Source organism: Sus scrofa, chromosome 8 (genome assembly GCF_054392235.1).
Source record: "Sus scrofa isolate SSC_HxYL_T2T_F1_AM1 chromosome 8, Sscrofa_HxYL_maternal_Yorkshire_Landrace_v2.0, whole genome shotgun sequence".
Classification (NCBI taxonomy): Eukaryota; Metazoa; Chordata; class Mammalia; order Artiodactyla; family Suidae; genus Sus; species Sus scrofa.
The window spans coordinates 92,721,571-92,745,811 of record NC_139390.1 but is presented as its reverse complement, the minus strand read 5'-3'; the positions used below and the strand labels follow the sequence as shown (position 1 = coordinate 92,745,811).

The 24,241-nt window shown below is 43.5% G+C and overlaps 1 protein-coding gene across 2 annotated transcripts in view; it reads right to left on the bottom strand.

Moving 5' to 3' along the window:
- RNF150 (ring finger protein 150) overlaps window positions 1-24,241 on the bottom strand; it is a 248,337-nt gene that overhangs the window by 36,813 nt on the left and 187,283 nt on the right. Inside the window, exons 5-6 of one of the 2 annotated variants that reach the window (XM_084972820.1) lie at window positions 23,924-24,020; window positions 15,822-16,032 (exon numbers count right to left, since the gene is read on the bottom strand). In XM_084972820.1, coding sequence (XP_084828946.1) covers window positions 15,822-16,032; window positions 23,924-24,020 — 308 coding nt within the window. The remainder of the gene's footprint in view (window positions 1-15,821; window positions 16,033-23,923; window positions 24,021-24,241) is intronic. The other variant, XR_014812876.1, reaches the window with a different exon arrangement.

Genomic DNA, 24,241 nt, shown 5'->3' with positions numbered 1-24,241 from the left:
GGTGGGGGTGGGGTGGGCAGGTAGCTCCCCCTGATCCTGGCATTCTGACTTATCCACACCTAACTGGTCACCACAGCTGTGTCCTGGAAGGAGCTGGGGAGAGTTGGCTCAATCACTCAACCACAATCTATTTTCTTTCCTTCAGAAGTTTCTGTGCAAATTTTTCCCCTAATGAGAGGAAGTGTAGTAAGGACCACCCCAGCTGACTCGGTGAGTTAGATACTTCTGGTATTTTCAAAGGTCTCCTACTGGCCTTTCTTTCTGGGGGTGCGGGACTCATGGGCTGAAAACTTGGAGGCTCATTTCAGTGGGTGCTTCCAATATCTTTGCTCCGAGGTGTGCCCTGAGGTTTCATTTGCGACCACCCAGAGAATGTCAAAACTTTGGCAAATCTGAAATTACTAGTATATTCACAGTTCTGTCGGTCTGTATGCTCAAAACACTCTCCAAGATTAGTGGGAGGGCTGCTGGCTGTGGAATATAACCAATACAGAGCCATGCATAGAAAGAAGTAATTATGACTTTCTAGGAACTGACACTAATGGGTTGTGGATGGATTGATGGGCTGCCTAGTGATGGTGCGGATAACCTGAGAGGTCTCTCTGCAAGCAGGGTTATAAGGACAGTCATGACGTTATATGAGATCAGGGTAATAAAGATTGCCGTTTCTAACTCAGTAGTCCTCAAGTGATCAATTAGTGGAAAACATAAATAAGAGCGAGCATGCAATTCTGGCTCAGGAAGGAAAGTTATTCAGGTGACTGAATAAGAGCAAGGTAACGTTAGTTTTCATCTCCCACAGGCACATGATCGAGGACTCAATTTAGAGCGACTGGGCCTTGAAAGCTACCTGAGAAAGGTGGTTTGTGGCTTTTTTTTTTTTTTTGTCTTTTTGCCATTTCTTGGGCGGCTCCCGTGGCATATGGAGGTTCCCAGGCTAGGGGTCGAATCAGAGCTGTAGCCACTGGCCTATGCCACAGTCACAGCAATGCGGGATCCGAGCCGCACCTGCAACCTACACCACAGCTCACGGCAACACCGGATCCTTAACCCATTGAGCGAGGCCAGGGATCGAACCTGCAACCTCATGGTTCCTAGTCGGATTTGTTAACCACTGCGTTACGACGGGAACTCCGGTTTGTGGCTATTTTTATTAAGACATTTCCATTGCACTAATAGCTACTTGAGGTGCGTCCTTCTCATGGGGAGGTGTTGGGCAGGGTGCCAAGAGAGGTAACATTTATGATGGATCCAGTGCCAGACCCCCGTTCATTTTGTGCTGGCAACATACCTGTGAGGTAGACTTTCTTTAGACAGTTTTAAAGATGGAAATAGAGGCCCAGGGAGCTTATTCATTGACCACGGCTACTAGGCCAGTGGCCAGCCAGGATTAAGCCAGGGCAGCCCAGATCTGCCAGATGCCAAAAACCACTGGTTTCCCCAATCCTGTATTCCCTCTCCGTAGGTCACCTTCACTCAACATGGTTAATATAAAGTAATCAGAGGCGTGTCGATGGTATAAAACAAAAAATGAATAGCTTCATTTAAGCTGCATGGGTTGCTGGGCACTTGGTTTTATGACATTCCCAGGGCATTTGGAAAAATGGATGCACAGTCAGGCGTTAGAGCCTTTCGCTATCCCATTTTCCTTGGCTGCATTTTCTGCCACTTCGTTTCCCTCCACTGCTTTTAATCCCGCCTTTCTCCTGAGCAGTCCCATATCAATAACGATAAATAATAAATCATCAACCCATTTCTACAAGGCATTAGCCTCCCTCCTTCCTCGTGATGGGGGGGCCAGTTAAGCATCTGTGCTCCCATCACATGGGGGTAGGGTTACAGTGTCATTCCAGCGGAACTGGCTAGAGGCAGGCCCGTCCGCTGGTGCCTTGGTCGAGCTTGAAAGTCCCAGGAAGAATATCTACCTACTCATTTCATTGGCAGACATAACACAAATATATACCGCAGTACAGTCTCTTTGAACTATTGCTATTGTCGGTCCCTTTAAAATTCACTTACTCAACTAATGTTATTGAGCCTAACTGTAGCCAAAACTGTGCTGGCTTTCAACACATGAAAGTGAAAAGCCATAATACAAACCCTTCAAGAACCTACAAGATGTTGGGGCAACAGATACTTTCTCAAGAAATAATAATAGAGATAATGGTTTGAAAGGAGATAATTCTAGAAGGATCACTAGATTCTGCTCAGAGGAGCAGAGAAGGCATCTCAGAGTACACAGTGATGAAATGTGCTGGGATACGTGAAACTTGGCAGCTGGAGGGAGAAGAGCTGGGAGCAGGGTTTCTGGAACCACTCACTCACTGGAGGCTTAGAAATGCTTCCATGTAAAGCTTGCTGGCTAGGGGAGGTGAAAAATCATGGAGAGCTATGCAGAGGCCAAGAGCTTAATGATTTGTTTGGATTAGCCAGCTTGAGATTTTAACCCCTAGGGACTACAAATGTTTTGGGCAAAACAGCAACCAGATGAGATTTCTATAGATGAGTATCTAGGCAGCAGGAGGAGGTCAGACTGGAGGCGGGTAAGACCAGCAACAGGGAGAGTGGAACAGCGACCATGGCAAAGGCCAAGGTCAGAGATGGCTAAGGTCTTGAATTACAGCAATGCAGAGGGAAACGGCTCAGCCGGAGAGATTTGAGAGGTAGAATGAACATGGGTTGGTGATTATCTGGCTATGAAAGGCAATAGAGCAAAAAGAATAGCGATAACCCCAAGTTTACTGGCTTGATCACTGGAAAATAATTTCACAGTAGAAACTGAAGTCACTAATCTCTAAAATAACCCTATGCACGGATGTATTGCAAATAAAACACAAATGCAGCACACACACACAAAAAAGAAACACTTTTTTTGGGTCTTTTTACGGCCATGCCCATGGCACTCCAGGCTAGGGGTCAAATCAGAGCTATAGCTGTTGGCCTACATCACAGCCACAGCAACACCAGATCCAAGCCGAGTCTGTGACCTACACCACAGCTCACAGCAATGCCGGATCCTTAACCCACTGAGCGAGGCCAGGGATTGAACCCATGTCCTCATGGACACTAGTCAAGCCACAACGGAAACTCCCCCAAAAGGAAACACTCTTAAAAATTTGGTACCAAACACATTTTCTGAAGCCGTATTATGTCATGCGAGGCCACAATTATTCACCGTAGTAAAAAGCACATTTTGCTGTGTATTAGATTCCATTTATAAGTGATATATATGGTATTTGTCTTTGTCTTTCTGACTCATTTCACTCAGTATGAGAGTCTCTAGTTCTATCCATGTTGCTGCAAATGGCATTATGTCATTCTTCTTTATGGCTGAGTAGTATTCCATTGTGTATATATACCACATCTTCCTAATCCAGTCGTCTGTTGATGGACATTTGGGCTGTTTCCATGTCCTGGCTATTGTGAATAGTGCTGCAATGAACATGCGGGTGCATGTGTCTTTTTCAAGGAAACTTTTGTCCGGATATATGCCCAAGTGTGGGATTGCAGGGTCATATGGAAGTTCTATGTATAGATTTCTAAGGTATCTCCAGACTGTTCTCCATAGTGACTGTACCAGTTTACATTCCACCAACAGTGCAGGAGGGTTCCCTTTTCTCCACAACCACTCCAGCACTTGCTATCTGTGGACTTATTAATGATGGCCATTCTGACTGGTGTGAGGTGGTATCTCATGGTAGTTTTGATTTGCATTTCTCTTATAATCAGTGATGTTGAGCATTTTTTCATGTGCTTGTTGGCCATCTGTACATCTTCCTTGGAGAACAGTCTATTCAGGTCTTTTGCCCATTTTTCCATTGGGTGATTGGCTTTTTTGCTGTTGAGTTGTATAAGTTGCTTATATATTCTAGAGATTAAGCCCCTGTCTGTTGCATCATTTGAAACTATTTTCTCCCATTCTGAAAGTTGTCTTTTTGTTTTCTTTTTGGTTTCCTTTGCTGTGCAAAAGTTTTCCAGTTTGATTAGGTCCTATTGGTTTATTTTTGCTCTTATTTCTGCTGCTTTGGGAGACAGACCTGAGAAAATATTCATTTCCACAGAAAAGAAAATCATGGACTTGGAGAATAGATTCGTGGCCGCCCGGGGGGAGAGGGAGGGAGTGGGAGGGATCAGGAGCTTGGGGTTATGGGATATAACTTGGAATGGATTTACAAGGAGATCCCGCTGAGTGGCATTAAGAACTATGTCTAGATACTTATATTGCAACAGAACAAAGTGTGGGAAAAAATGTATACATCTAAGTGTAACTTGGTCCCCATGCTGTATAGCAGAAAAAAAAATTATTAAAAAAAAAAACACTGCAATTAAAAAAAAAGAGCACATTTTGGGGGAGGGATGTTAATATGAAAATGTGTGCTGAATAGGTGGATTAATTCTCCAATGGCATGTCAATCGATTCTTTGTTTTTCCTTATTTTTAAACTTAATTTTTACATCAAATTAATTTTTTCCAATTTTTATTTCACATCAAGAACATCGTTTAAGACAAATGCTATTTTATCTTTCATTCTATGGAAATTTTCTCTCTGCTGTATTTTTTAATTTCCAAGAGTTCTTTCTCATTCTTGGAAAACTCCTACCACCTGTTTCTTTTCCATGGATGCAATATTATCCCAGATGTCCTTAGAATACAAGTGATGGAGCAGCGGAAACGAATCTGACTAGGAACCATGAGGTTGCGGGTTGGATCCTTGGCCTTGCTCAGTGGGTTAAGGATCTGGTATTGCTGTGAGCTGTGGTGCAGGTCGAAGACACGGCTTGGATCCTGCATTGCTGTGGCTGTGGTGTAGGCTGGCAGCTGTAGCTCCAATTCGACCCCTAGCCTGGGAACCTCCATATGCTGCAGGTGCAGCCCTAAAATTTAAAAAAAAGAAAAAAAGGACACAGGTGATAGTTTATAGAGTTCTGTGTTCTGTATTATCTTGGTTTCCATAGAGTTTATTTTTATTTTATTGTAGTTTTTTTTTTTTTTTTTTATGGCCACACCTGTGGCATATGGAAGTTCCTGGGCTAAGGGTTGAATCAGAGTGGCAGCTGCAGGCCTACACCAAAGCCTCAGCAACAACACAGCCATGTCTGGGACCTACATTGCAGCTTGCGGCAACCCCAGATCCTTAATCCACTAAGTAAGGCTGGAGATCAAACCCAATCCTCACAAAGACTACATCAGGTTCTTAACCTGCTGAGTCACAATGGGAACTCCTATTTTTATTTGTCCCCTCTCTTAGATTTCATGGCTTCTTGCAATCTAGCCATCCTTTCCCTCCATTCTTATTTGCAAATGAGGCACTATGACTAAGTGTGCATGGATAGGGCTTGCCAACTAGGGAAGGGGCGTCAATAACAGCCTGAGGCAACTATCAGGTGGCGAGGGATGGGGGAGGCAATCTGAGTGACCTAAATGCTCTTTACATAGTCTTACATCTTTTGAGCACCACTGCATACCACAGTCTTCCCAGTATCTGGTGCCCCATACCCTGAGCTAGCTGCAAAACTGCTAGCTTCTCATTGGCTTCTCCCTTAGAAGGCACTCACATTTCAGCTTTCCCCATCTCATGAAGCAAATTGCCACTCATTAGTCATCTAAAATTTGTTGACACAGTGTCGGCTGTCATCTTTTCTCTATTCTTAGTGTCCATGAAGGTTTATACCTTTTATGAACCCTTTGGTGGGCCTCCGTGGGACAGCAGAGGCAAACCTGTGGATTCAATCTGCCATGTATGGCAAGAAATCTTGAGCTGATTCTAGATGACTCCTTTACCAAGAAGACCAGTCTTGATGCCTTTGATTTTAACATCATCGCATATGGGCATGCTTTGATTCAATCTTGAACTCTCTACTGGTAATTTGGAATAAGAGAGCTTTTCCAGCATTTCTTTACAGGGAACCAGTTTAACCATGTGGTGATTTACTGGAAAGACAATTGGCCTGAGGCAGGAACTCAATTTAGCCCCTCTGCTCAGTTTTTCCTTTCGTGGTAGATAGATATTACTGTTTGTTTTTACTGTGCATGAATGTTAGGAAGAAAGAACAATATGTTATGGGTGAAATATGCTTTAAGATCTTAGGAAGAATGATCAGTCAATGAATTTAAGGTTTTTTTTTCTGTCAGAAGTGAGCAAGCCTTGAATTCTTGAAAGATGATATTAAGATTTCTTATTCCTGCTGCTTTAATACAGATGGACATGAATTATGTATTGCATGTATTACAAAACATTTTTTTCAGCATCATAATTTCAGAGTCATAAAGAAAGAGAGAAATTCACTTTTTAGCACTCAAACAGTTCGACTAAATCCTTAATGAAACATCTGGAGCTTAAATATTTTCGTGACATGTAAAATGGTTATCCAGTTGTAAAATATTTAGATGGACTGGAGCTATTCTTAGGTAATTATCACTAATTTCCTTCACAATTGCAGGAATGATGCATGAAAACGGATTCACCTTGGAAGTAAAGATGAATTCACCCTGGAAGTAAACCCCTCATTCATCCAGTGAGAGGGGTTTCCTGCCTTAACTGGAGAGCAACAACTCTAAATGTGGTACTTGTGTCTCAACATCCTCACTGTAAAATGGAGATAACATTCATAATAAATTATGTCTTTTTTAAAAAAACACTACTTCCCTGAGAAGAGAAAATTAGACAATACACGTGGTGTTTACTGTAAAAAAAAAATACATTATAAACCAAAAAATCATATGTATAGATTTGGGACTAAATATCCAACTCTGTACTCACAAACATATAAATACATAAAATACAGACACATAAAAATTTACACCACTATCTACTAAAGAAACAAAATGCTCTTTTCTAAGTACTGCTTGCCCATTGTCTAACATTAATATTAAAACAGAATAAAAAAAGACCTGTTCTCGGAGTTCCCATTGTGGCTCAGCAGGTTAAGAGCTAGACATAGTGTATGTGAGAATGGGGGTTCAATCCATGGCCTCAATCAGTGGGTTAAGGAGCCAGGGTTGCCGCAAGCTGCTGTGTAGGTTGAAAATGAGGCTCAGATTCTGCATTGCCATGGCTGTGGTGTAGGTCGGCAGCTGCAGCTCCAATTTGGCCCCTAACCTGCGAACTTCCATATGCTGCAGGTGCGGCCCCCCCGCAAAAAGAAAATGAAACAGTAAAGGCTGTGTGTGTGTGTGTGTGTGTGTGTGTGTGTGTGTGTATGTGTATATACATAAATATATACACATATACATATATATACACATACATTTAAAAAAATTTTACAAGTGTACCCACGGCATATGGGTTTCCAAGCCAGGGACTGAATCCAAGCCACTGCAGAGACAATGCTGGATCCTTAACATGCTGTGCCACAGCGGGAACTCCTCAATACTACTTTAAAAACAAGACAGCGAATGAGGTCTGAGTCTGGGCAGAGCCAGCATCTAGGCTGCTCAGGTGAGCACTGGGGAAGAGCCTCCTGTGAGCAGGAGGCTGTGCTGGGCTAAGTACAGGGTGCTCCGCTATGGGAAGCCTAGAAGGAATCGGGGCTGGGGCTGTGCTGCTCGCCCAGCTGCCTACATTCTTGTCTTCTGTCCCATTCATTTTATATGAAGATGTACCTAAAATCTGATCTATAAGAACAGAGCCCAGGAGGATGCTGCCGTCTCACAGCGACCCTTTGTGTTCTCAGAAGATGTGGCAGTGGGGGGAGAGCTGAGGACACCATTCCTTGCTAGAGTGGCTTGTGGTGTGGGAAGGAGAGGGTACCAAGGGCTTCTAGGTGAAGGTGTGAGGTCTTGCCTGAGCCGTTCCTGGTGAGACGTGGAAGGACACCAAGAGAGGGATTCTAACTTTAATCACAGAGCTGTGGACTGGAAAGGATCTTAGAAATGAACTGCTGGAACAAGAGCCTCATTGGAGAACTGAGGAAATGAAGGTGCAGAGAGGGTAAGTCACTCGCCCAAGGTCACACAGCTTGTTGGAGGCCAAATCACACTGAAGGCCCCAATTTTTTGCTTCTGGATGGTGGTGTTTCCATTAAATCACCTTACCGCAAGTAGCTCCAGTGATATTCTGATAGTTACACTTTTTTTTCCCCCTGAACCACTGAATTTCATTTCTGAAATTAAAAATTTTTTTTTTTTCTTTTCAGGGCCATACCTATGGCATATGAAAGTTCCTAGGGGTTAAAATGGAGCTGCAGCTTCAGACTATGCTACAGCCAGGGCAATGCTAGATCCTTAACCCACAGAGTGAGGCCAGGGATTAAACCACATCTTCACAGAGACTATGTCAGGTTCTTAACCTGCTGAGCCCCAACAGGAACTTCTTGTTTTTGAAATATTGACTCATGGAACCCTAACTGAATTTTATTTTATTTTATTTTATTTTTTTGTCTTTTGTTGTTGTTGTTGTTGTTGCTATTTCTTGGGCCGCTCCCGCGGCATATGGAGGTTCCCAGGCCAGGGGTTGAATCGGAGCTGTAGCCACCAGCCTACGCCAGAGCCACAGCAACGCGGGATCCAAGCCGCGTCTGCAACCTACACCACAGCTCACGGCAACGCCGGATCGTTAACCCACTGAGCAAGGGCAGGGACCGAACCCGCAACCTCATGGTTCCTAGTCGGATTCGTTAACCACTGCGCCACGACGGGAACTCCCTTAACTGAATTTTAGAGTCAATTCTTTTGTCAGCCAAAGGACATTTTCAGCTGTTCCTGCTTTCTGAATCTGAATGATGGAACTTCCTCTCCCTCCATGTGCTTTAGAAATGAAATGCAAAGAAAAAAGTTATCTTTTTTTTTTTTTTTAATCTTTTTAGGCCCACACTTGCAGCATATGGAGGTTCCCAGGCTAGGGGTCGAATCAGAACTATAACCACCAGCCTGCACCACAGCCACAGCAAGACCAGACCCGAGCCGCATTTATCTGCTCATGGCAATGCTGGATCCTTATCCCACCTAGTGAGGCCAGGGAGCGAACCTGCATCCTCATGGATGCTAGTCAGAGTTGTTTCTGCTGAGCCACAATAGGAACTCCAAGAAAAGCTATCTTATTTACACCTGACACTATTTAAACACTGAAAAAGTGCTTACCCGTGGACTGTGTTTCCTGCCATCGGCTGCCACCTCCCTGCTGAGATCCATGTTCAGTGTGTCAATAGCTGGTAAAATGAGGTCTGCTCAATGGCCCTTTCCCTCAGCTCATTGTTGGAACAGCAGCTGAGCCTTTGCGCTTTACCAGCTATGAGACAGCCTTGGGAGGAATTAAACAAACTGGGGATGGTGCGATCAGCAGCAAGTCACTCAGAACATCTGAGACACTGTCCCAGAAGAAGATGGATTTAGTCTTCTGGCTGGGCTACTTCATCTCAGGAGGACGAGTTTCACCCGAGGGGATGGCATGTGTCATGTGCAGGCTGAGTGCTCCAAGGGGCCATATATCTGTGGTCTAAATTGATCAGCTCTTTCACAGGCAGCCTGTGAATCTGCAGACCCTCAAGACTCCCTTGTCACAAGACAGGAAAACCCTGGGAATCCAGCCCTGAGTGGCCTTTCTTAGACTGGCAAGTATTTTTAATGGAGGAGAAATGTGGCAAAAACCCTGGGGGCTAGTGGATTGGCTTGTTGCCACCTGGGACACGTGCCAATGAAAGCATGGGCTTATCGCAAAGATCTTCACTCTTCAGAACAGCCATCCCCCTCTTGAAGCCATCGTGGAGCTGGTGGGAGCTCAGAAACATGGAAGGGATGTGACTCCAGGGACCTGGCCCCCCTGCACAGAGACGACTAAGGGGAGAAGCATCACCATCTCTAAAGGCTTCATTCTGTGTAGAGGTAGCTCACCGTGGCCTATCTATGTCCTGAAAGGCACATGAAGGTGGGTCTAGCATCTTAAGGGTTAGCTGGTCGGCTGAATCCTTGTCTGCCACAATGGAATACGCGCAGAAACCAAAGCAATCATCTTTCCTGGGCCAAGGTGAATCGCATGGGGGAATCATTCTCGTTGCTACTTCCAGCCGGCATATTGATCCACAGTCAAGGCGAGCTGCTTTGCCTGTTCAGGCTCTGATGAGAGTCAAAGAAGCAGCCATGGCAACTCACTCTTGTCCTTTCTCATAAGCGCTGGGACTCTTTCTCTAGAGGTGTTTATTTCTGGATGCACCGGTATATTTTGCAGTTACGTTCAAACCTGGCGATGGCTGCTTTGCAGATGTGAAAAAATGTAGTTGCACATTTGAAATAGAACTGGGATGTTTATGCCAACTCTCCCTTTTTCTTTCAGTTGCTTGACACGGGGGTTCAAAATCGGGTTCCCAGGAGACGTCCGGAACACATACACACTCCCTCTCTTGTTTTCATGTTCAAGTTGTGGTCAGAGAAAGCCTAAGGGCATTTAGAACTTTTGAATACAGATGTTCTGGATGCTTCCTCAATGGCTCTTTAAATAATAAACACAGAGCTTAAAAAATATAAGAAGGAATGTCATTTCTGGCCTAATTTTAAGAGACTGTGTCTTTCGGAATGAAGACTCCCCAGAGAGGTTTGAGAGTCAGTTTCTCCAGAGGAGAAGGCAGATCATTCCGAGACTACACACGAGCCTCTGAATGAACTCTTTGGACGTTTCTTCCATAATTAGTGTGTGTTATGTGTCTCTGGAGAGCTCCCCATGATTGCAGGAATAACTTTAATGACTTTTTGCTGAAAACTTCTTTTTTTTTTCCTAGGCTGTAGTTCCAGCTGTGCTTTAGCCATTATTTCTGTCTCATGAGTGCATTTTGAAGAGTGTGAGCCTATTTTTCTTTTTCCAAGAAGGATGACTTGTCTCTAGGTTCTCTGAAAAAGGATCATAGTTTAGCTGCCCTATCAGCTAAGAATATGTCCTCTGGTGAAGCTACCAAGACATGCGGGAACTAATGCTTTTGCACTCATGTGATGCTTTCTGCCTCAGTTTCTACAGAAGTGCTATGGGCAGCCAAGAAGGACGAGATGGCCCCTCCTACCTCTGCCACTCTGCTGCTGGAGGCAATGGATAAGAAGCATACTGTCCTATGATTCTGGACCCATCAGCCAGCTTAAGACAATAAGAAGGGGAGAGAAGGAGAGAGAGGTGGGAGTGTGTTCATTTTCTCCCCTTGTTCATCCTGTGAGTACAGCATTGCTAAGCATATCAGCCAGCCTCTCCTTAGAATTCCAGCTCCACCTGTCACCAGCTTATGACCTCTGGTGAATTACTTTAATCTCCCTGAGCTACTGTTTCTGCACAAGTGAAATGAAGTTCAAAATAATATTTATGTCATGGGGTGGTGGGAGCTAATATATGTAAACAGCTTAAGAGGGTGCCTGGTACGTAGTTGGGGTTAGGTACTTGTTAGCTACTGTCATTTCTTCATGTTCTAGTAATTTCCTGGGTCTTTAGAGAGGTGAGGTAGGAAAGGACAATGCAGGAAAAAAGTGGAGTCCAACCTCCAATGGGTTTTTTTGTGATTTGCAGCAATATCGTATCCCAATTATACTCTTCGTGCCACCTGCATTTCTTGATTGCATTAGAAAATTGGTTACAATAATGCTGATGAGAACCCGAATCGTTTTCACTTATTTATTCATGCGTCCATGTCTGTTCCCTTGTTGATAATTTGAGTTGGGGCACTAGGCAGTTTATAAAGCTGTACAGAGCAAAGAATTTTCTCCTTAAGGAATCTACAGCCATTTGCTCAGTGGTATGAACCATTAACATCTAATTAGAATGTTTATGTTTGGAATATTATTAAATCCCAATATATAAAACTTATCAGAATAAATGGTCTAAAATATCATATGCTATCACTTATATGTGGAATCTAAAAAATGACATAAAAGAACCTATTTAAACAGAAATAGACTCATAGATATAGAAAGCAGATTTATGGTTACCAAAAAGGGGAGAGGGATAAATTAGGAGTTTGGGATTAACAGATACACACTACTATATATAAAAGAGATAAACAACAAGGACCTACTCTATTGCACAGGGAACTATATCTGGTAATAGCTTATAATGGAAAAGAATCTTAACAAGATATATATATATATACATACATACATATACATATATATATGACACTAAGTCACTTTGTTTATTCCTGAAACACTGTAAATCAATTATACTTCAAGTTAAAAAAAGAAAGAAATGGTCTAAGAAAAGTATCTTATAGAAAAATTCAGTTTCTGTATTAAGATGCTGATATCTTTAACCATATTAATATACAGCATCAGTCTTCAGATTATAGATGGAGTATCACATCTTTTGTCTTTCATCTTTATCAAGACCTTCCTCTGAAATGCTCTGAAATGACCCAGCATTTTTCCTTGTGTTGTGAACAGAAGCCCCCTGCTTCAAGCTTAGGTAAGACATTTGCATCTCAGGTCATTCAGTTGACATCTACGGAATGTCTGCTATAAACCTAAACACTCTGAGTCTATTTTAGCCAAAACTGTTCGGGATTATGAATTATATGGATACAGACATTAATTTCCTATTTCATTTTTGGATGTACTTTAACTCATAAACACTCCATTTCATTTACCATCTGGGTTTTCCTGGGATGGGTGAAGTATGCAGCCATTTTTCAAGATAAAGAATCTAACAGATAACCTATCTTCCCTTGAAAATCAAACAATCATTTTATTGCAAGAAATAGGATCCATTTTTAATTTGGTTCTTTTTATGGGCTCAAAAAAGGTTTATGCCTTAAATGTTTTTGAACTGCTGGCAAAATTTTATCAGGCCTTTTTTTTTTTTTTTTGTCTTTTTGTCTTTTTGCCATTTCTTGGGCCACTCCTGCGGCATATGGAGGTTCCCAGGCTAGGGGTCGAACCGGAGCTGCAGCTGCCAGCCTACACCAGAGCCACAGCAACGCGGGATCCGAGCCGCATCTGTGACCTACACCACAGCTGAAGGCAATGCCAGATCCTTAACCCACTGAGCAAGGCCAGGGATTCGAACCCAAAACCTCATGGTTCCTAGTCGGATTCGTTAACGACTGCGCCACAACGGGAACTCCTATCAGGCCTTTCTAATATACTTTACTTAGACCACTGGTGGTGATACACCTGATGGCAACTGAAGATGCCCAACAAATGGAAAGATTATAGGACAGTCCTGTTCTCTGAAAAGAGAATTTATCGGTTGACCTTAGTTAGCCACTTACCTACTCCTCTGGGTCAAAATTTTCATATGGTAAAAATCAGAAGTTTATCATGGTAAAGAGTAAATGATCTTTAAGGCTCTTATAGTGCTAAATTTAAGGATTCGAAATCTGAATTCTGTATTATGGCAGCCATTGGCCACGTGCAGCCTTTTGAACACTTGAAATGGGGTTAATCTAAATTGAGAAGTGCTCTAAGCATAAAATACACACCGGATTTTGAAGAGTTAGTATAAAAAAGGAAGGTAAACTATTTATTGTGTTCAATAAAACATATTATTAAAATGAACTTGACCAAATTATTATTATTATTATTATTATTTTAGTGTGGCTTTTGAAAAATTAAAATTGCTTTTTATGGCTTGCATTATATTATTAGTCAGTACCACTCCAGACCTTCAAAAGAAATAGATCAAAATCCATATTTAAGGAATTTTCTTCCTTTTTAGGGCTGCACTTGGAGCATATAGAAGTTCCCAGGATAGGGGTGGGATTGGAGCTGCAGCTGAGGCCTATGCCACAGCCATGGTAATGCCAGATCTGAGCTGCATCTGCGACCTATGCCACAGCTTGAGGCAACGCTGGATCCTTAACCCACTGAATGAGGCTAGGGATTGAACCCAAATCTTCATGGACAAGAGTCTGGTTTTTAACCTGCTCAGCCTCAATGGAAATTCCTATTTAAGGACTTTTTAATGTTTAATGGTCAATGTTTCAATATCGAGGTCCTTATGCCTCTAAAAGTCACGTTAAAACCCATACTTTACCCAAATCTAATAAACTCTGCATGGGCAGATATTTACCACCACATTCTTTTTTTTCTTTTTTTTTTTTTTAAGATTTTATTTTATTTTTAATTTTATTTGTCTTTTGCCTTTTTAGGGCCACTCTCATGGCATATGGAGTTTCCCAGGCTTGGGGCTGAATCACAGCTGCAGCTGCTGGCCTACACCACAGCCACAGCAACACAGGATCTGAGCTGCATTCGGAACCTACACCACAGCTCACAGCAATGCCGGATTCCTAACCCAGTGAGCGAGGCCAGGGATCGAACCTGCGACCTCATGGATACTAGTCGGGCTTGTTAACCACCGAGCCGTGACGGGAACTCCCTACAACAGTCTTTTTGAAGTTACTGTCAAGGTCCTGCGAAAGTTCTTTGATTACAGTAGTGAATGTTTACTCTTACGGTTATTGTTTAACTATATCAAAAGGTTATCATGAAACAGAAACAGACTCATGGACAAGTAGAGCCGACTTGGTGTTAAGGGGGAGGGAGTTTGGGGAGGGATGCAGAGGAAGACTGGGGTTAGCAGATTTAAGTTATTACACGTGGAGGAGATAAACAATAAGGCCCTACTGTATAGCACAGAGAACTACTGTTCAAAGCTCTATTATGTTCAGTGTTCTATAATAAACCATAATGGAAAAGAATACAACAAAGAGTGTATACATACATAGGTATAACTGTATCACTTTGCTATACAGTGGAAATTGATACATTTAAATCAACTCTACTTCAATTTAAAAAAAGATTATCAGGAAATACACCAAAATGTTAAGGGTGATTATTTCTGGGTACTGGGGGTACGTAGTGATTTTGAATCCTTTTGCATTCTTTTCTTCATCTTTCAATCTTTCAACAATGAGGACTGTTACGTTTTTTCATTAGAAAAATGCACCTTTCAATTTCAGCGTAAATAGTTTTTTAAATTGTATACACATTACAGATATGCGAAAAAGAGGTCAACTTGAAAGGAGATATCCCAACATGCTTTCATCTGCTTTGTTACATTTCCAAATTTTCTACAGTGAATAGGTTACTTCTATCAAGGGGAAAAATACACCTTATTTGAAAACTGTAGTATCCATCCACCCTTGTAACCTTCAACCTAAGGTAATCCGCATGCTGATTTTCTTAGAACTCCTGGCACTTTTATCTTTTCTCTATTAGACTGAAGAGTAAATACTTTAGGTTTTATCTCCAATTGTATGCTAACATAGCTATTTTAATATTTTTATAACTACCACCAAACAGAATAGCATTTAGTTTGCATCTATGCAAAAGATGGGAAAGAAACACCAAAGATATTTCAGTATATCATCAGGCAGAGGGGTTACGTGGTACTGCAAGAACACCCATCTAAAGGGTGCCTTTTGCATATGAGTTTTGTAGCAATGGGGTGGGAGGCACCCTCCTGCACACAGTCCAGACCAGCTCACACTGCTTGATCAGAAGAGCTCAAGCTCGCGTGTGCATACACACGAGCGTGCACACATGCACACGCATACACTTGCACATATACATGAATGAATGGGGCAGTGCTCTATCCCACTCTCGCTAAACAATCTCTGCATTTGCTCTTCTCACCTGGCCTCCACTCTCAGAGGCAACAGCCACACCTGGGACCTGCTTCTGGGACCCCAGGGGTGTGTGCCGTGCCTTGGCGTCAGTGTGTGGGTGGGCAGAACACACAGCCAGCTCTGCCGTCTGCCCTGCTGAATCAAGACCTGAAGCATATGACTATTTAGCCCGACCATGTTACACTCACATAACTTCATTTTCATCTTGAGGACAAGTGCCTTTTTCCAATAGGGCGAGGCAACAGCTCTTTGGAATATGGCCCTGGCACATGGCCCAGCAGAACTTACTGTTGGTGGTGAAGATGATTTCTCCCTCCTGTGGGGCAGGATCTGTATCCTGGACCACCTGCAAGGCTCCCACAGTCCGGACAGCAGGGTCCAAAGTGACCGAACTTTCATTTACGGTCGTGTCGCTTGCACCTGTGATCTGGTTGGTTGGCGGACCTCCCAGAGATCCCTCGAAGTCGGTGGGCAAGTCGTCCATGCAGTCGGCATTTGGCTGACAGGGGTAGAAAAGGACCTATACGTTATCAAGTTAGAGATGAGATGTCTACAGCCTAAATATTTGGCCCCAATGGAAAACCAAGTTCTTTGCTATTTTCTCCTGAATCACTTTATTTAAAGACATTCAGCCTATAGCTCCTGAAATTAACATGAAAACATCTTCCAAAATTTTCTTTCCAAAGGTTCCATTTAGATCTAGATGCAAGGGTTTAATTCTAGGAGTAGCAACATCCATACATTAATATAATTACACAGGGGAATAACATGAGATTTATTACAATGACAGCTCTTCCTTATGTATATAGTGTTTACTCTTCATCTAGGAAGTAGCTGACAGCCAATAATTATCCCCAAAGACCCATGCATTGTTTGCAAATAGACTGATGACAGGAGAGGAGGGAGAGCCACTGATGACTCGTGAATTGCTCTTCATACATACACACATACACATATATACACTCCCACACAGAGTGAGGCTATTTTGTTGTTTTTGTTGTTAAACATAAGCCAAAAAACTAGCTGTAGAAATATCCCTATTTACATAACATGCAACCGCTTACACATTTGTCAAATCCTCTAAGTTAGAGAGAGAGTTCCTGCTGTGGCGCAGTGGGTTAAGAACCTGACTGCAGTGGCTTGGGTGACTTCAGAGGCATGGGTTTGATCCCCGGCCTGGCAATGGGGGTTAAAAGGGATCTGGCATTGCCATAGCTGCAAGGTAGTTTGTAGGTCACCACTGTGGCTTGGATTTAATCCCTCGCCAGGGAACTTCCATATGCCTTGGGTGAAGTGCAACCATAAAAAAAAAATCCTCTAAATTAAAATCTTAGAATCAGAAAACAAGGGCGAGAGTATCCAGTTTCATCACCCACCCATTATACGACTCTTCCCCCACCCCAATACTCCTCACAGCTCCACTGGGAAAACAGAAATGCGGCGGGGGGCGGGGGGAGGAGTTCAGCTTTGCAGCCAGTTGGCCAAGTTTGTTAGACTATTCTCTATTGGGCCACTTCACAGTTTTCCCCTTTGGTCTTAGTTGTGCTGTCTGAAGTGGCACCGAATATACTGGTATCTTTTCCACCAACAGCTTTTACGAAATGATTTTCAGCTGTTCCACCTCTGCCCAAACTCATAAAAATTATTTTAAAAAGGTGGGGGATGGAGAGAGGTGGTCCTGAGGAGGACGAAGAATAGCTATTAATCAATTTTTGTGCTCCAGTCTGAACATCAACTTTATTCATAATTACATGGCTTTGCTCTCCCAGAGGGTGCAGATCCAGGTGGCACAATTCTGGGTGGACACTGACTGAATTAACATCACAATGCCTACACGGTGTTCCAAGTTGATTAAAAGAGAAAATGTGCAACTCCTGGACTCACGGGGAGCCCAGAGCAAGAAATGCCAATAGCAGGACTCCCGCCCTCGATTTCCTCTCTTAAGTCAGTTTCCTGAGCCCCACACTTGTGTTTTCAACAGTCAGCTAGAAATCTCCATCATCCCACAAAACCCTCAAATTCTACCCACCCCCTTCCCCCCTGTATTCCCTTTACTTTCTTCTCCTTTTCCCCTCTCGATTGGCAGTGAGCCAATGCACCGAAATTTGAGGTGTCCAAAGTCAACTCCCTGAATGACCAATACACCAGATTTACTGACTGAGATATTGGACGTGAGCAGGTACGCTCTGAACATTTCTCACCCATTACTAGTCTCTCAATGTCCCTCTAGCTTCTGCCCTGGCATGCTGCATTCTCCTCTTTCTAACATGAGGACTCTTTTTAAAAAACGTAGGTCTGATTTTCTCCTAAAGAATGAATTACAAGCTCCTTAGTAGAGCAAAACAGGCACTATACAGTCTGACCCCAGCCTGTTTTTCTGGCCTGACCTTCAGCCTCTGGAAGCACACAGAATACACCATATATTCTCTGTCTCGGGGCTTTAGCATCTGCTGTTCTTCTACTTGCGATGACTTTATCCCCTTCCACTCTCATCCCAAGGTCTCAAACTAACCCTGGTGAACTCCTAATCATCCTTCAATTCCCAGGCCAAATGTCCCTTTTCTAAGCAGTGCTCCTCCCAGGCCATCATCTTTGATGCTGTAACTCTTTTAACCCTTCTCCCACTCTGTTATGGTCACTTGTTACTGTGTCTGACTCACTCTACTAATCCACAAGCTTTTTTTTTTTTTAAAAATTCCAGTTTTATTGAGATATAATTGATATACCTGATGGACTTAGTGTATTAGTTTAAGGTGTACAACAGAATGATCTGATATATGTATCTATTGCAAAATGATCACCACAGTCAATTTAGTTAATATCCATTACCTCACACGGTTACAGAGTTTTTTTTCTTGTGATGAGAACTTTTAAGATCTACTCTTGCAGCAACTTTCAAATATATAATAGTATTTGTTAACTATACTAACCATGGTTAACTAACCATGCTGTGCCTTACATCCTCATAACTTATTTGACTTACACCTGGAAGTTTGCACCTTTCTATCACCTCATCCATGTCACTTACCCCCAACCCCTGCCTCCAGCAACTCCCAATATCTGTTCCCTGTTTCTGTTCCACATAGATTCTACATACTAGTAAGACACAAGCTTTTTTTTTTTTTTTTTTTAGTTCTGCACCCATTGCATATGGAAGTTTCCAGGCTAGGGGTGGAATCAGAGCTATAGCTGCCAGCCTACGCCACACCCACAGCAATGCTAGATCCAAGTGGCATCTATGACCTGCACAGCAGCTTGTGTCAACGCTGGATCCTTAACCCACTGAGAAAGGCCAGGGATCAAACCTGAATCCTCATGGACACTTTGTAGGGTTTTTAACCTGCTGAGCCACAATAGGAACTCTAACATAAGCTTTTTAAAGTGAATCAACTATATTGATCTTGAATTCCACACCCTCACACAATGCCTGACAATTTTTAAGTGCTCAGTAAATGTCGATTTGAAAATTTTATCTGAGTCTCAATTCACTGCTCTGAAAACTTTTGATGCTAGCATCTGCCCAGATCCTAGACCAATTAAAGAACGATTTGAGAAAATACTCTAAAAACTCAATTTCTGTGCTACCCATTGAAGGGAAGCAGAATATGTTACCCCAACATATGCTACGTTAGCATAGGATTGTTTTTAGCTGAAACATTGGAGAAGTGGGTAAAGAAAAGCTCTCTGTCCTCCCCTATTTGCCTAAAAGCAGAATAGAAATTTGTAACAGGAAGAAAAGAACATTCTTATCACCAGCGACGGGAAGTGGACACCAACATGGAACCTGTCATACACCTAACATGCCTGTATCTGCCCCTGGTTTTGCCATGTCTTTACCTTCCCACGATTTGCTGTCCTGGAAACTCGAAGTCCTCTTCCATTCTCTAAAAATGTATGGCCCTTTTTGGAAGATTCTAAATAAGCCCAATTTCCGACCAGCCCTTTGAGTCATTCATCACCAAGTGCTCCTAGGTGCATGCAGAATGGATGTGTTCACAAACGGCTGTCTGATTTTCTCCTGTTAATCTGTCTTTTAGGGGTCTGTTTTACAGGGCCCAGCTGTAGAACCTAGGAGGGCAGAGGAAAACATAATTTCTTTTGCTTTCCTGCACTTGGTAAAGAGGCTCCTAAGCAGAACCAACTCTTTGTGGGTATCAGGAAGGAAAAGATTTCCCTAGATGGATACAGTGCTGGGTGTTCTTTGAGCCATAAACGTCTGAATGCAACTGTAAATGCAATAATAATGGACATATTTCTCAAAATGTTGACTTCGCTTATGGATCTGGTTTGTGCTTTCTTTCTTTTCTCTTTTTACGCCTTTATTTTATTAATGTTTATGCACAGTGTTTGTTTTTACTTCATGGACAGTGTTGTGTCTTTAACTGAGCAGGGAGAGGAAAAGAGAAAGAGCGAGTGAGCTCAGGGAGATGGTTAGTGGAGCAGGCATGACGAATCCGGCTTAGAAATACTGTTTAATAGACAACCTTACAGAACCTCACAGTTTATATCGCTCAACATGGTTCCTCAAATAGAATAATATTTTGAAAAGAAACCTGATATATATACATATAGTCTTAAGAGAAATTACAGTCATAATGTTTTCTAGACGAGGTCAAGCAGCATCTGGGTGTGAACCCCATATAGGGATTCAAATTCAGGTTGGCAGGGAAACTCTTCAAATAAAGCAACTGCTAAAGAGTTAGGGATGTGAAAAATCCAACAGCTACCTGGGATTTTCTATTTGTTAACAACCATCCTATTCATACCAGAATAATAGCAATCAGGAAAAGTGTTTGCTGGGATAAGAAAGCCCGTGTCATGTGGTCCCTTACAGGAGCTTACCGATGGCCTGTCATCCTACAAAGACACCCCCAGACCCGACTGAAGAGGACAGAGGGTGAGGCGCTTGAGTGCAGACAAAGGGATGAAAAAACTCTGATGATAAAGGGCTCCCCTGACCCCTTTCTGTTCAGTATGTTATTTCTCTTGGCAAAATATAATGGAAAAAGACACCACTGAGTGGGAATTTCACAATCCGCGATTGTGCTCTTATTCTTCAGCTCATTGTGGAGAAATCCACTTACAAAATGAAAATGGCCCCAGCTCTTAGCTTTCCCCTTCTTTTCATGTGCCTCTCAGCATGGGCAGGCCCAGGGCTATTCAGTTAAAAACAGCCAAATGATGACCCAAATGGGACACAAGAACCTGTGTTTGGACAATTTAGTGGATCAGGATTATAACTGAGTCTTTGGTGAGTTGACAACGTTCAAAGGAGGATCAGGGTGAATTTTAGCAATTCGGTGACTGGCAGCCTTCGCCCTCTGAAGGGTGACAGTGCCACAAACACTTACTGAGCTGTTGGCATGAGTCAAGGATACGGGGACTAAGGACCAACAGGCACCAGTTACAAGGGACTGACAGGCTCTTTTCAGTTTCTTTGATTAAGAAGGAATGGGGTTAAAGGGGTTTGGGGAAATTGTAAAACGGTTTCTTTGAGTTGCAGGAAGAGGGTCACAGTTTTCTAACCGAGAAGGCCTGTCCGTTTACATGGACAGTTAGAGGAATGGAGTAAAAATATCCTCTCTTTGGTATGATTTAGGCATGGTGTTACCCAATGGTGAAAGGAGGAGCAGAGTGCCACCCAGAGGTCTGCCCAGATCCAGACTCCATCCTCTAGGACAAAACCAGAAAAGACTCAGGAAGGCATGAGCTGCCGCCATATGCCTCAGCGCTTCATTGAGAAGCAGCCTCTGCACCTGCCTTCTTCACAGATGGTGCTCTTCTCCCTGGGGTGAGAGTGGGTGCATGTCACATTCCTGTTCAGCTGGCCTTTAAGAATCCTTGGTAAGGAACTCCCTTGTGGTGCAGTGGGTTAAGGAGTCAGCGTTGTCTCTGCAATGGCTTGGGCTGCTGCTGTGGCTCAGGTTCGATCCCTGGCCCAGGAACTTCTATAAGATGTGGGCATGGCCAGAAAAAAAAAAAATCCTGGCTGAAATCCAAAGATGCTTCTGATGTTTATTTATTTTTCTGGAAGTCAAGAGTGCTAAGAAAAGTTCCTATCTAGGCATCAAACCATGGCCAGGATGCCCAGCTGCTTAAAGGCAAAATGTTATTTGTTTTGGAAGTCAGTGAAAAAGACACCCAATAATTCTCTTTTAAAAACAGTTACTAGCTGTATTCTTGAGTCATTTACAAGTAGAGTTTGGAGAAGTTCTACCTCCCCAGGAAAGTCTGGACTCAAATGCTATTTAGTACAAAATTCAACCCCTGGGGTAGTTTGGTTTCATTGTCTGGACCACAGAGAACAGGGATCGACAATTGGGAGTTTTGAAGATATCCTAAGCAATAGGAATGAGGTTAAATGGTATGACTGTCGATCTTTAATTGTAGGCATGCTAAAGATTTTGGAAACCAGGGAGTTCCTGTCGTGGCTCAGTGGTTAATGAATCCGACTAGGAACCATGAGGTTGTGGGTTCGATCCTGACCTTGCTCAGTGGGTTAAGGGTCTGACGTTGCCATGAGCTGTGGTGTAGATCGAAGACGAGGCTCGGATCCTGCGTTGCTGTGGCTCTGGCATAGGCTGGCAGCTACAGCTCCGATTAGACCCCTAGCCTGGGAATCTCCATATGCCGCAGGAGCGGCCCTAGAAATGGCAAAAAAACAACAACAAAAAAAAGATTTTGGAAACCAATCTGACACACACACACACACACACACACACACACACACACACACACAAGCACTCGTAGGTACATACATTTTCCTCCTCCCTGGTAAGAACCAGTTAGAGCCAGAAATGTGAAATGTGAAAACACTGAGTTTAGGAGTTTCTGTCATGGTGCAGGAACCATGAGGTTGTGGGTTTGATTCCTGGCCTCCCTCAGTGGGTTAAAGATCCGGTGTTCCTGTGGGCTGTGGTGTAGGTCGCAGATGTGGCTCAGATCTGGTGTTGCTGTGGCTCTGGCGTAGGCCAGCAGCTACAGCTCGGATTAGACCCCTAGCCTGGGAACTTCCATAGGCCAAGGGTGTGGCCCTAAAAAGACAAAAGACAAAAAAAAAAAAAAAAAAAAAACAAAAAAAAAAAAAAAAACACTGAGTTTAATTTTCTAAGTCACTATATCTGATCGAGATATCGGGTTTTTTACTAAGGTTTCATGTTCACTGTCATTGATTTTCACCTTGAGTGTAGTACGTATTTACAACTCCAGTCTCAGAATAGAATGCGTTGCTTCTCAAAAGCTAGCTCAAAGCTATAGTCACACGAGTTGATTTGTGTTTGGTGTATCGACTGCAAAACATCAGCACACAGCTGGCATGGAGGCAGCTGGAACGGGGTAGAAAATTCAGCCAACCCATGACCTGCAGGTGTGTTCTCTCGAACAGTCACTCTGATCTTCCCGGATAATTAGTCCTTTGGCATTAAAGAAAGCCTTTGATATCTGATCTGATCCTTTCTTCTGCAGTGACATCTTAGGACTTTAAATATTCTATTTATTCTTTGCCATTAGTCATGAGGAGTGACAAGAGGGAGGTGGTAGCAAAGTGAGGGGGGCAGGGGAGGCAGGTCTCTGTATCCTGTTTGTCGGGCTTCTTTCAGACAGTGCCTGTGTTTTTCCCTCATCTCTCTCTGTGGCCCGCCGATCGGGTGGCCTGGCTTGCTTCCTGCCCTCATCACAGCAGCTGGTCACTCACTAACGTAGCCTGTGGCCTCTGCTTGGTCTGGTTCTGGCAAAGTCTTTCCCTGGAGCATCAGGCCGGCCAGCTGGGCGGGTGGGGAGGACTCTCTTTGCGTTGGGGGAGAGACTAAATTTGATAAAACACATATCTGAGGGCGCCAGCCTCATGGTAGCACTAGAATCAAGTGGTTCTGGCTCTGGTTTCCTGCTTTTGCTCAAGTTCTCCACAGAGATCTGAGTTCAGCAGAGGCCCTGAGCCAGATTTCCAGCAGCTGGCCTCCCCTCCCCTTGCTGGGAGAGTGCGTTTTCCTCTGGAAGCCGGGTGATTGAGGGGCAATGTCCAGAAATGAGGGGTGCGGGTCTGCTCGAGGACAATGCAGGGCCAAGAACAGGAGGTCATTGATGTACGGCTGCCCCAGGAGGCCCCTGCCAGTACCCCACCTGCTCACACACTGTGGCCCAGGAGGGGAGCTTAGAGCTGCTGGGGGTGGCGTCTCAACTCACGGACAAATACAATGGTCATGGTGAGAGGTGCTCAGACTGAGAAAAAGTGAGAGGAGGAACGTGTTGAGATGTGGGAAGGCTCTCACTAGATGACGCCTCTGCTGTGGGACTAAGGAGACACAGAAAATCCAGGTTTGATGTTTCCTCCCTGCTTTGCGGGTAATGCAGAAAGACAGACATTACGAGGCTGGAGGCTGGGCTGTGCTTACCGGGATCCCTAGGGCTTTAAGAATGTTCATCTTGCACATGGGACAGGTGCGATGGTCTAGAAGCCAGGGGTCAACACAGGACTTGTGGAAAAGATGCCTGCAATGAGAACCATACATCTTAGTGCGGTGGTAACTGCGGAGACCACCTAGTCCACTACAGCCCAGAGCCTTGACCAAGGTCACCCACTGCTTAGTGGCAGATCCAAGACTCGGACCTAAAGCTCCGAACACCTGGGCCAAAGCGCTTCCTGCACAACCCTGTGGTGATACATCAACATCTGTCTGAATCCCAGGAGGGTCCTCTATGATTCGCAGCTG